Genomic DNA, 13,806 nt, shown 5'->3' on the forward strand with positions numbered 1-13,806 from the left:
TCTGACACAAACTGACTGTTCATAGCATTGTACTAAAGGCTGGGGGAGACACAGAGATAAGAAAGTCAGTTGCCTTATCATAACGGTAGTCTCAGAGTGATATATACAAGATATGACATACAGAAATAGAAAATGGAACATGATAAAATTCATTGGAGAGGTCCAAAATATTCTATGAAGTCTTGGGGGGAGAAAGATTATTTCTGATTGAGGTATCAGGCAAAGCTACTTAGAGGTAGAATCATTCAAGATGTATCTCAAAAGCTCAGTAATATTTAAACAAGTGGAAACTGGGGCTATGGGACAACTGGGGGGTATGAAGACCAGTATTGCAGGTGTTAGGAATCATGTAAGCAAAGACTCAGAAATAAGAAGACATGTAGTGTGTATTAGGTGCAGTCTTTCAGAATTGGGGCTTGCTGTTATTAAAATCATTACCATGAAATTTACATTTTTTTCTTAGTTTTCCTATGTATTTATTTCTTTTGACTACCTCCTGGAGTAAGCCTCCAATTTGTAGTCTCTGCCAGCTACCCTGGACTTGGTTTCTACCACTCTTAGCTTTTCACTTAACTAAAATCCTTGGCTATCTCTTCTTCAGGGAAAAATGGTAATTTCTATACTCTTAAAACTTAAAACCTATAGACTTTCATCAGATATTTTAGAAAAAAGCAAAAAAATCCTTGCTGTAGGATTGGTAAAAAGCCTCACCTGTCTTGTTCCAACAAAGTCTTTGCCACCTAGGCCTCTAATATTCCCAAAAGGTGTTTCAGTCTTAGGTACCAAGCTCTTTAGAGTAAAGAAACGGGACCCCTTAACCAGCTAATGCCCTTAAGCTTAGTCTTTGAATGAATAAATGAATGAATTTATTAAGTAGCTTACTATGTTCTGAGTGCTGTACTAGGTTTCTGGGATAGAAATACAAAAGTAGCCATTTCTGTCCTGAGTGAGTTTCTCTTTTAACAGGGGAAGACCACATACATAGGTGTGTTTGGTAGTTAGGGATGGGTAAGTCTGGAAAGTTACAGGGAAGGGGAGTGCCACAAAAGGAGAGTTGATGGACATGCCTTTTCCAGAGGCAGTGGTAACACTGATTTGATGACTGTCCCTAGAGCAAAGCCGGGAAAATTGGCCTGAGGTAGCAGCCACCTTCTGAAGGTATTCTGTGAAGAGGTTCCCCTCTTGGGGGGACTTCTGATGTTCATAATGAGGTTTTCTCTCCAGGGTTAGAAGATTGAATTATTGTTATATGTTTTCTTTCAGGTAACAACTGACAACACAGTTGATAACATAGGACGGATGCCTGAATATCAGAAAGGTGAAAAAGGACTTTTTGAAAGGGTGTTTTTTGAAAGGGCTTGGGGAGGGGATAACATTTTCCTTTTTTAAAGTCCAATTAATACAATATATTTATGTAAGCTCATTAACACGTTGTGCAAATAAGAAAGACAAGGTAAGGGGCTTGAAATTTTGACTGACATTTAAGATAATGATAGAAAATTATTCAGCTAATATTAATGTCTCACCAGTCTTTGTAAAGTTCAAACACAGACTTTTTAACTAGGAGGATTTTCTATCATTTTTGGTTTTGAAATTTGCTGTGTATATATATATATATATACATATATATATATATATATATATATATATATATATGTATATATATATATATATACATACTACAGAAACTCTTTTGAAATAACTTTTGAATTATTTCACATTTTTGGTTCTTATGGTCCCTTGGATGATGGTAGATTAGTTCTGGGGCCAATGCATACATCCAATTATTCTTCATATCAGTTTTCACTTTATAGTTTCATTAGTAGGGACAATGATTTACCATTGCATGGTATAGTGGATAGAGCATTGAATTGGGAGCTGAGCAAGACTTGTGTTCAGCTCTCATCTGGTATAGTTACTGAGTGGTGGTGGGTAAAGAACCTATCTCCTCTAAACCTCAGCTTCTTTATTTGCAGAGTGGAGATAGTAATAATACTTACTCCACAGGGTCGTAATGAGGGCCAAATGAGAAAATGTTTATAGAAAACGGCAAAACTTGAAGGACTGTTGAAATATCAGTTATCATTGATCTTAAAAGATATCGTACCTGTCTTCCATTTCACTCTTGCTTTTATTTTATTTTTCCTCTAAAACTTAATTAGAAAAATTCCTGTATTTTCAGTAATGAGCTCTATTGATACATTAAATGTTCATAGCCAAAAAACTCTCCTTTTTGCTTGAATTGTGGTGACAAGAATTTGATTGTGAAGAACTTAATCCCTTACATAGAAGATTATTTCCTAACTAGTTGACTCAAGAGTTTAATTTGGGTTTTCCAAGATCTCAGTTTACATACTTTAGTGCTTAGTTTCAGTATTAGTTTTATGTTCTGTGTGAATCAGCAAGTAAATCAGTTATCTCAATGTCAGGGAAACAGAAATCGAATAATCTTAACATAGAATCTTTGTAAATTCCCTTTGGTAAGGCTAATCAATTTCTTTCCTTTAAAAAAATATCGATTTTTTTTTTGAAACAAGATCAATTCCAAACAAACACCCAAACAAAACCCCCTACAAGTACATTCCTCAAAAAACCAGTTTGTCCATCATTAAAAAACATAAGGTTATGTATATATGCCCATTAGCTTTAGCAGCAAGTCCTTAACTCCATACAAACGTGGTTGTGTTTGATCAGTTTTGTTGTTTTGTCCTTTTGGCTTTATTTGAGCAACTGTAGCCGTGGTGAATGTTGTTCTTTTAATTCTACTTTCTTTCCCCTGCGTCACTTCATACTCATGTTTCTCTGAATTCTTCCTATTTGTCATTCCTATAGTGCAGTAATATCCCATTAGATTCATTTGCAGTATTTTGTTCACCCACTTTCCAAGTATTGGGCACATATTTTCTTCCCAGCTCTTTCATATCACAGGTAGTGCTGCTATGAATATTTTTGCATATGGAAGCCTTTTCTTGCTGCCAGTTACCTACTTTGGATGTAGTTCCAATAATGGAATCTTTGGACCAATGGGTATGAATGATTTAGTTACTTTTCTTGCATAATTCTAAATTATTTTCAAGAGCAGTCAGACCAATTCCAGCTTGATCAGCAATGAATTAGTATTCTTGTGTTTCCACAGTCTCTCCATTAACAACTTTTCTCATTGTTTACCATCTTTTCCAGTCTGGTGGATGTGAGGTAATCCATCAGAGTTACCTTAATTGCACTTTCTGATTATTAATTAATTTGTTAAATATTAGGTAGTTATTGATAGTGTATATTCTTTTGAAACTTGTTTATGACCTTTGACCATTAGTCTATTGGGAAATCACTCCTGATTACAGTGATTTACACAAATCTTTATAGATTTTTTGTATAGTCAGACTTATCAGTGTTCCTTAATGAAAAAATTACCACTTAATATCTTGTCTTCTTATTCTAACTGTGTTTACTTTGTCTGTACAAAAGTCTTTTAACTTTCTATAATCAAGTTTGTCTCTGTTTTTGTGATCTTTTTCATCTTGAGTTTTGGTTGCAAATTCTTTCTGTATAATTGTTACTGACAATCTTCTATGTGTTTCTCATCTTTTTATGGTGTGATTTTCATCCTTTAATTATTTATTCATTTGGAATTTATTGTGGCATATGGTAGACCTTTATCTATTTTTTAAAAAGAAAACAAAATCCTTTCCATCTTTCCTAGCAGTTTTTGTCAAATTAAGATCTCCTTCCCCAGCAACTGGTTGATTTTTTTTCAGGGGTGGGGGGAGTGGTGAGGATATCATCATTCTACTTTTTTTTGCTTTATTTATCGGGAACCAAAAGATCATTATGTATATAGAGAGTACATGTGTGGATTTTTGCCTTCCAGGTATTGCTTTCCTGACCTAAGTTCAGATCCAATATATTAATATAGATTGTAATAATGGTATCAGGCATCTCAGAGAAAACATGACTTAACTTTTCCTCCCTCTGTCTTAAGGAATAAGCCTAAAACCTTCCTTCAGCTTTAAAAACATCATAGAAGGAACCAAAAACTTCCATAACGATTTCCTAATTGGAGAAGGGGAACTCTTCAAAGTATTCAGAGTGGAACTTCAAAATGGAACATATGCTGTTAAGTTATTTAAACAGGTATGGAATAGAATTATAAGAATCACATAGCTTTTATCATTGTTACAACATGAAATTGGCTCGATTTACAAGCTCGTGTTTCATGCTACAATGCCACATTTGTCTTCCTTTACTCAAATTTTAATTGAAAAAACAAGGGTATATTTTAGCATATGCTGTCTCCCAACCCAACCTCCTCTTGTAAGTGAAGTCCCTACAATGAAGCTAGTATTTATCCACTCAGGGTTCTAGGGTTAGCCTTTTCTAATGCTATAACTCATAAGCCTCCCCTGGTGTGCTTTCCTCCATCTTGATTAGTTGATATCAATCAGTCATACTGAATTAATTTTTAGAAAAGGATATTTACTAAGGTAGGCAGCTAGGTGGCACAGTGTGTAGAGTGCCAGGCATGGAGTCATGAAGACACATCTTCCTGAGTCCAAATCTGGCGTCAGATACTTACTAGCTATGTAACCCTGGGCAAGTCACTTAACCCTCTTTGCCTCAGTTTCCTCATATGTAAAATGAGCTGGAGAAGGAAATGGGAAACCACTCCAGTCTCTTTGCCAAGAAAACCCCAAATGGGGTCACGACTGAAACAGTTCAACAACAACAAAATTTACTAACATGGTGTAATTAGAACAGTTGGTACAAAACATCCTCCCACAAAATTCTATGACACACTTCTACTAGTTCCTACAGATTCCAAGGGAAAGTAGGGGTTAGTCTTAGAGCAAATATGGTAAAGGGGGTTGCTTACAACTCCTGGAAGTTGTTTTGCTGGAGTGCTCAAGATTTTCTCCATAGATATGGCATTGTTTTTCTGCTGGCATATGCAGATTATAATTGCCTCTTGAACATTGTCCTGGGGATACTGCTAGGATGCTGATGAAAAAGTCCAGATCCTCTGGCCTCCTAGAGTTCATGAGGAGGGACCAGAGGACTTGGACCAGAGGATCCTCCTCTAAGAGGAAGGAGGAGGGAGGAAGAGACCAAGGCAGAGGTACGCAAATCTCTCCCAAATGACTTTTTTTTCCCCTTCAAGAACTTCTCTCTCTTGGCTCACTCCCCACTCCAATTTTTTAATCCAACTAGCTCACTGACAGACTTCTTATTCAATTTCATTCTGATTCTTTCAGTAACTTTCAAAGACATCTACATTGATAAAGGACCTCTCACACTTGTCTAAGGTCTGTGGTTGATTGGTTCAATTGAAGTATCAAGTTTTATTCATACCTAGTAGGTCAGCTATGCTCTTACCTGGTTAAGATATCAGTAGCATCTTATCACTTACTTTAACTTAGATGGGGGTAATTTTCTAGGCTGTTTCCTTCCTTTACATATGAATATGCCAAAAGTATTCATAGATATCCTAATACCCTATTTCTTCCTCATTATTTTAGGAGGCTTAAATTGCGTGGGATCTTATGAGACCTTAGGTGACTGTGGAGAAAGAATTAGGAAGTGGATAGGAATTAGGAAGCTGGCAGGAAATGTGAGACAGCCTTAATAGCTTTATTATTGCTTAAATCTGCAGCATTAACAATGCTAATGACAATAATAGCTTATATTCACTAGTGCTTTATAATTTACCGAGTTTGTAGCGTACGTTATCTCATCTGAGTTTTCTGACTACCCTGGTGAAGACTTTCTTCTAACAGCAGCAGGACTTTTGTAGTCCTTTCTTTAATAATTTTACTTAAGGCAAGCTGTTGGATTTGATAACTACTGGCTCTCAAGAGGCTGTCTCAGTGGGCAATGTGGTCCTGTCCAGGCATCTTTATTGTGATAAATTATATTATTATATATAATTACACATAATTATATATCATATGTAATTATATATTATATTGTATATTATACATTATAACATATTGCATATTATATATTATTATATTATCATTAGCATCAATTTCATTTAGAATGGTAGAGTGGATCCAGTAGATGTATTAAGATCCAAATGAGGAAAAAGAAGGTTCAAGAAGGAATAGGCACCCCTTTTTTGCCTTTTGCCTCTTTCTCGGACAGATCAGAGAGCCAGACTTGTTCTGGAAGGGAAGAATGAGGCGGGGCTTTTATGGAAACTCTCTCCCCTGGAATTAGCATGTTCCTCCATAGCATTCTGAGTCCAGGTCATAGATTGGAGGCCTGATAGTGGATTCTACCGTTCCAAAAGATATCAGAAGATAAGATAATGATAGAATTGCTATAGAAGCCCATGATAGAAGCAGATGTGCATACCTACTCAGCCTGAGAGGAGAGTTAGCGGACAGTCTTCTTACACACTAATCTCCTGTGTAAAGAAAGGGAACTTCTGTTCCCTAGGTGGTGTGATACTAAAATCTAGCCTTCTAGTCAATGAAAGGATATTTCCTGGGCTATACCAATCTACCTAGCAGGTCATTCCAAATTTGAGAGTTCAGGTATTGAATCCATAGAGAAGATTTCAGGAACAGTGTGTATTTTTTTGGGGGGGGAAGAGGATCCAGGGCATGGAGGTGGAAAGCAGGACAAGAAATTTGGATCATGTCATCCCTGGCTATTACATAGAATTATCCAGATGATGACAATCTGATAGGAAGGGTTTACCTTGTCTAATAGGATTACCTGTCTAATAACCTCAAAGTGTGCTTGCCCTCCATTGAGGGGAATCCAGACTAAATGGGCCACTAGGAGTGTTGAAAGGACTTTATAGAATTCTGTGGAGGAAGCTAGCAATTCACCAGCATATTTGTGTGTGTTATCTAGATGTCAACCTTAATTTCAGTTCCTTTTAAGGGAAACTGGTATGAATGTTTGATGTATCTATTCATAAACTCTTGTAAATCCTTTACATCTTCTGCTTCTAGAAGGGTAAAATAAAGATAATCCTCTATTCATAAATAAAAAAAATATGTAATATAAAAAATATAATAAATTTTAAAAATTCATTAAAAAATTTCTTAAAAGTAAACAGAGTGAAAGAATAAAGCAAAGTCCACCTAAAGAAGACACCAAAATGGGGAGGGGACCCCATAAATTGTCAGAGGAATCAAAGTCCAGAAATTAGTGAGAGAGATATTAAGTTAGAGGCATCAAGACTACTACTTTGTTAATTGTGTAAATACTCATTTCTCCAAATAGAATTTCGTAGTCAGATTTGCACAAATAAATGAGTTCAGGAGGCTGTCATCCCAAGCTTTCTGAGGTGAACAGTTTAAGAAAGTAATAAAAAGCACTTTCCATAGAGAATGCTAGGTGGTGCAGAGGATAGAGTACAGGGTTTGGAGTCAAGAAGACCTAAGTTCAAACTCAGTTTCAGGTACTTAACTAGCTGTGTGACCCTGGGCAAGTCATCTAGATCTGTCTGCCTCAGCTTCCTCATCTATGCAATGGGGATAATAATACTACTGACCTACTAGGGTTGTTTTGAGGATCAAATGGAATAATACTTGTAAAGTCCTTGACATAGAATAAGCACTTGTTTCCTTCCTTTATAAAGAGAGGAAATTTCTTCCCCTTAGAATTACCTATACAAATGAATGGTTAAGTCCAGTCCTGAGACAGATTAATCAATAGATAGATGATAGATACCTATATGTGTGTGTGTATACATGCATATATGTGTGTATACTCTTATCTATCTATGTCTATACACTTGTGTGTGTATTTATCTTTCTCTCTGCCTACCAACAATCAAAATATGCAGAGCTCATCATTAAAGATGCATGTGTGTGATATCATAAGTAGGGGAGAATCTAAGTACCTTTTTTTTTTAAAGTAAGCTTTACTGATGACTTTTGTCATTACATCTCAGTTATTCTGGAGAAAAAAAATACCCTCTCCCTGCCCACCTTTGATCCCCTCCCTTGTACTGCAAAGAAAAACAATTAAACAAAATCACAAGGCAGGGTAATCCTACTTGACAATGTATATAAGCTTGTGCCATAGCATCTGTGTTCTCCCTCCCTGTGACAAATACATATTTTATATGTGTGTGTATGAATATTATGTTATGCGTGTCAATGTCAAATATATAATAAATATTAAATATATGCACACATGGCTTAGTTTAGCAAAGTGGTAACAGAATCACTCTGTTTCTTTCATTTTTGTTTTTTTTCTGTGCACTAAGATAAAGTGTTGGGGGGGAGGCGTATCTGCCATTATACACAGCTGCTGTCATTCAGTCATTTTCAGTCACATTCAACTCTTCATGATCTCATTTGGGCTCTTCTTGTTAAAGATCCTAAAGTGGTTTGCCGTTTTTCTTCTTTCTCTAGCTCATTTTTACCGATGAGGAACCGGTAGGGTTAAGTGACTTGCCTAGGGTCACACAGTTAGTAAGAGACTGAGACCAGACTGGACTTCAGGAAGGTGAGGTTCTTTTTACTCCAGGCCCAGCACTCTATGCACTGTGCCACCTAGCTACCATTTCATTTACTTATTTATTTAATAAATAATAAATGATATTTAATATAATATTTATTATTATATTATTTAAATACCATTGTATTTGTTCTTTTTATATTTATTCTGTATGTACTTATGTATGCACTTAACTGCATCTCTCCCCCTAGAATGTGTACACCTTACAAGTAGGAATTATTTAATTCTTTTATTTGTATACCCCACACCTAGCAGAGTGCCAGGCACATAGTAGGCACTTAATAAATACTTATTATTGTTTGATTGATTATTGATTGAGATGTAGCATTTGAATCCAGGTCTTCCTCACTCTGATGCTGACTTCTAACCACTACAACATGCTGCTTTTTATACTTATGAGGGGAATTGAATTGCTTGACATTTGCCAAGTCAAGAACAAGTTCCCCTGTACTGTTGGAGTGGTTGGCTCCCAGTTCTGGAGAGCTCAGAACCTGACCCTCAAACATTCCTTAGAGTCAGTGTGTCATATGGTCAACATATTGTTTTTACTCACATTAAGAAACTCAGTCAATGAAATCTTACAATCCAGGCAAACCCCAAAATGGGGGTCACTGCTACAAGCCACTGAGACCGAAGATTATGGTACATGCGTCCCACCAATGAGTGACCCGGAAGAGTTTGTCATTACAACTGAAATCAATGTGTAATTTGTTCTGATCAGGGTGGGATTTTTGGTATTTGAAGCATTATGCTAATTTGCATAATGAAGCCATTTGAATGTTAAATTTATCAATGGGTTAATGACACTGAAACATTTTCAGATTTGTTCTTTATAATTATATCCAGTTTTTTGTTTTATTTTGAATAATATTTAGGAAAAAGCTACACAGGATAACAAAAATTGGAAGATGTTTTTCTCAGAACTTAGAGTTTTGAATTTGTGAGTATATTTTCTATCTTTAATTTCTCTAATTTCTATTCCCTTGCTGTTATAATATCTAAAATATTGGTTTGTATTTGGTAGAATGTGTTCCATAAATTGATTTTTAAAATGAACCATTTACATTACTAATGCAAATATATTTTAACTAAGGAATTAAATCTCCACCATAGGGCAGGTAGCTAGGTGGTACCACAGAGTGAAGACCTAAATTTGAATCTAACCTCAGGCACTTACTAGCTGTGTGCCCTGAGCAAATCACTTAACTGCTGCTTGCCTCAGTTTCCCCATCTGTAAAATGGGAATAATAATAGCACCTACCTCCCTGGGTTGTTGTGAGGATCAAATAAGACAATATTTGGAAAGCACTTAGCACAATGCCTGGCACATAGTAAATGTTATGTAAATGTTAACTATTATTATTGTAGGATGTCAGATATTTTATACAATTTCAAAACACTATATTGTGATATATTTTGTACAGCATTGGGGTTTCTTTTTCTTCTTCATTAGACACATGCCAATATGGACTATTACTTTTCTTCCAACCCCACTTTTACTTTAAAAATTAAATTTTAGACAAAGGGATCAAGTGTAACTGAAGTGTGTATTATTATCTGGGAATTAATTCCTGAGTCTAGATGTCTTTGGAGACAAATTTCAGTGACTTCATTTTTGCAGAAAAGCAGATGTATAGCCTGGTTTGAAAAGGACCGCTCATTGCCTTTTATGTATCGACAACACTTTTCTCAGATGTTTTCAGAACGAACAACTAGTGAGAACCAAAACCTCAGGCTTACTTCTCATCGTTAACCTCATGATCAACACTCAGAATACAGAGCTCATCATTAAAAATTCATATGTATGGTATAATAATGGAGGAAAAAATTTAATAATCATTTTTAATAAACCTTATTGTTGCCTTTTGTCATCATATCACAGTTATTTTGGAGAAAAACTCCAACCCTGACCATATCGATCCCTTTGCCTTGTAATACCAACAAGCAAATGAACACCAAAAAACCCCCAGTCTCATGATGCAGTGATCACATCAGACAATGTATGTAACCTTGTGCTCTAGTTATATTCTGTTTTTCTGTGGTAAAAAGGAAGGACTTTTTAATTTTCTGTTCTCTAAGACCATAGCATCAATTTTAATGATAATTTTTATATTCTACTTTTAAAATGTGCTATCCCATCATATTTCCCCTTTCCCAACTTAATAGTATTTTATTTTTTTCAAATTGCATGTAAAGATAGTTTTCAACACTTTTATGAGATTTTGATTTCTAAATTTTTTTCTCCCTCCCCTTTTTGCCTTCCCCTTCCCCAAGACAAGAAGCAATCTGATATAGATTATACATGCACAGTCATATTAGACATATTTCCACATTAGTCATGTTGTGAAAGAAGAATTAGAACAAAAAGGAAAAATCATGAGAAAGAAGAAAAATAAGGAGAAAATAGTATGGTTCGATCTGCATTAAGGCTCCATAGTTCTTTGTCTGGATGTGAATAGCATTTTTTATCATAAGCCTTTTAGGTTGTCTTAGATCCTTGAATTGCTGAGAAGAGCTAAGTCTATTAAAGCACAATGTTGCCATTCCTGTGTACAGTGTTCTCCTGGTTCTGCTCACTTCACTCAGCATCAGTTCATATAAGTCTTTCGAGGTTTTTTCTGAAATCTGCCTGCTCATCATTTCTTATAGCACAATAGTATTCCCTTACATTCATATACCACAACTTGTTCAGCCATTCCCCAGTTGATGGGCATCCTCTCAATTTCCAATTCTTTGCCACCACAAAAGGAGCTGCTATAAATATTTTTGTACATGTGGGTCCTTTTCCCTTTTTTATGATCTCTTTGGGATACAGACCTACCACTGGTATTGCTGGATCAAAGTATACCATCGTATTTCATTTCCTCCTGCTCTCTTTCCCTCTTGCCTACATGAAACCTACTTGTCATTCAAAAATCTAGCTAGAATCTTAGTTTCTAATTTGTTCCTTTGTTTGTAGCAGGATTTTAGGGTTAACCTTCACATAAAGCTTAGGTGGGTTGGTTACCTTTCTCTCTACTTGCTAGCACTTACTCCGCCTTAATTCTGGAAACACAATTCTGCCATTCAGTTCTCTCATTATGGGAGCCCCCCAATTTTTTTTTAAAGAATTTTCCATGTAGAGTCTCTTCACAAGATACAAAACAGTTTCCTTAGGAAAGAAGTTCCCTTTAACCTCCTTTATCTTTGTACCTCAATCAGCCTATCTTCAGTCATGACAGTTAATGTAGAATGATACCTAAATGCCATTCTCTCAAGATTGTATTTCTTCTTTGAGTAATTAAACTGCAAAACCAGATCTTTCCACTTAAGGGAAAAACAATTCGCACAATAATTATTTTGAACTTCTTTATGGTTCATCTGTTACTGTAACCATTTGTTTCTAAGTATGATACTATGCCTTTAATAAAGCTATTGGTAGCTATGAATGAATGAAAAATACTTAAGCTTTACAAGGGCATATATATGAGTTTCATGAATCTTTCATTTTACATTAGGGATCATGATTCTTTATGTACTTTCTTAGTTTAAGTAATTTACCTAATTTGCCTAAACTAAGAAATTATTTTTCTTCACAGTAAAAGTATAAGCAGGACACTTTTTTTTCCTTCTCTGCTTTGCATTATTAGCTTTTGAATTACAGTGTCTAGAATATGTATGTGTATAAACACACATATTCAGATAGGCACTTTCATGGCTATAGTGATCTTTACATATGTTAGTACATGCTCATATATATGAGGGAACATGGCACTCATGTGGAGTCCAACACCATGGATTCAAATCCTGGTTGTGCCACTTAGTATCTATGTGACCTTGAATAATTTTTGTTGCCTGTCGTATTATATTTTTATATATTTTGTTAAACATTTCCCAATTACATTTTAATCTAGTTCTGGGCAGTACTCAGGTTTGTATCTTTCTCTGCTCTAGAAGATCATAAGGACTTTATCACCAAGGGGTGGAAGGTGGTGGGAGTAATGACCTAATCACTTCACCCATGTAAGTTAGGTCAAATTTTCCTTAATATGTTATGTTTAACTTTTTGCCAATCACATATTAAAACAAATTTTAACATTTTTTTTAAAAAAATGTTCTGAGTTCCAATTTTTATCCCATTTCTCCCCTCCCCCTCCCTGAGATGGTAAGCATATTGAATAAATTATTTTACCTTTCTAGACCTGTTTCTCATCTGCAAAATGAAGGGATTGAACGATTTTGTTTTAAAATACAATATGGTCCCATCCACTTCTCAACTTATAATCATGGCAATAAACCATTGTTATTCATTCTAAATGGTTCACGTTGGTCAATCAATTAATGGATAAGTATTTATTAAATGCCTACTGTTTGCTAGTTACTGGGTATCCCAGAACAAATGAAATCATCTCTTCCCTTAAGGATCCTACATTCTATCAGGGGACAAAATATTTACAAAAATATATACAGCATAAATACAAAATAAAGACAAGGTAGTTGGGGGTGTAGAGGACTAGGAAAAACTTGATGCAGAAGGTAGTGTTCAAGTTTATTTTTTTAGAATACATGGTATTCTAAGAGGTGGAAATAAGATGTGGGAGATGCTAGAGCAAAGACACATAGATATGAGATGGAGTGATGTTTAAGGAGGAGCAGAGAGACCAGCTTGGCTGAACCATGAGTACAAGAAGGGAAGCAATATATAATTAGGTGGAAAAGGTTAATTTAAATGCCAAACTAGATTTCCTATCTAGAAATAAGAGGGATATGAGAGACACATCTCTGCTCTTTTTGCAGAGGTATGGAAAACTACCCATTATCTTAGATATCTTGCATATATTTGTTAGTTTTGCTGGCCTATTTTTATTCTTTGTCGTAAGAGATGCCTCCTTTATAATGGGAGGAGCTGGGAGGGTTATGATAGAAAATACAGGTGATGTAACAACAGAAGCAGCTAGAGTGGCACCATGGATAGAGCACCAAGCTTAGAATCAGGGAGACTTATCTTCATGAGTTCAAATCCGCTCACGTACTACCTGTGTGATTCTGGGCAAGTCAATTAACCCTGGTTGCCTCAGTTTCCTTATCTGTGAAATGAGCTGGAAAGGAAAATGCCAAATCACTCCAGTATCTTTGCCAAGAAAACCCCAAATGGCACCTCAGAGACTCAGATATGACTGAATGAAATGCTGTGCTACTGTGGTGCAATGGACATAGCTATACTTGACTTGGTAAATATCAAGCTAGTATGATTTTTCACCCATATACACAGGATTTTAGACCTAAGAGAGACCTTCAGCATTATCAATAATCCAACTCCCTGATTTTACGGATAAAGACCATACAGGG

General features: G+C 35.6%; 1 protein-coding gene across 2 annotated transcripts in view; it reads left to right on the plus strand.

The window, feature by feature from the left end:
* The window catches only part of IRAK3 (interleukin 1 receptor associated kinase 3), a 99,126-nt gene that overhangs the window by 55,870 nt on the left and 29,450 nt on the right, over positions 1-13,806 (plus strand). For both annotated transcript variants that reach the window (XM_072655285.1, XM_072655284.1), the window contains exons 4-6: positions 1,264-1,318; positions 3,980-4,131; positions 9,354-9,418. In XM_072655285.1, the coding sequence (XP_072511386.1) occupies positions 1,264-1,318; positions 3,980-4,131; positions 9,354-9,418 (272 nt within the window). The remainder of the gene's footprint in view (positions 1-1,263; positions 1,319-3,979; positions 4,132-9,353; positions 9,419-13,806) is intronic.

The sequence above is a fragment of the Notamacropus eugenii genome, chromosome 3 (assembly GCF_028372415.1).
Source record: "Notamacropus eugenii isolate mMacEug1 chromosome 3, mMacEug1.pri_v2, whole genome shotgun sequence".
NCBI lineage: Eukaryota > Metazoa > Chordata > Mammalia > Diprotodontia > Macropodidae > Notamacropus > Notamacropus eugenii.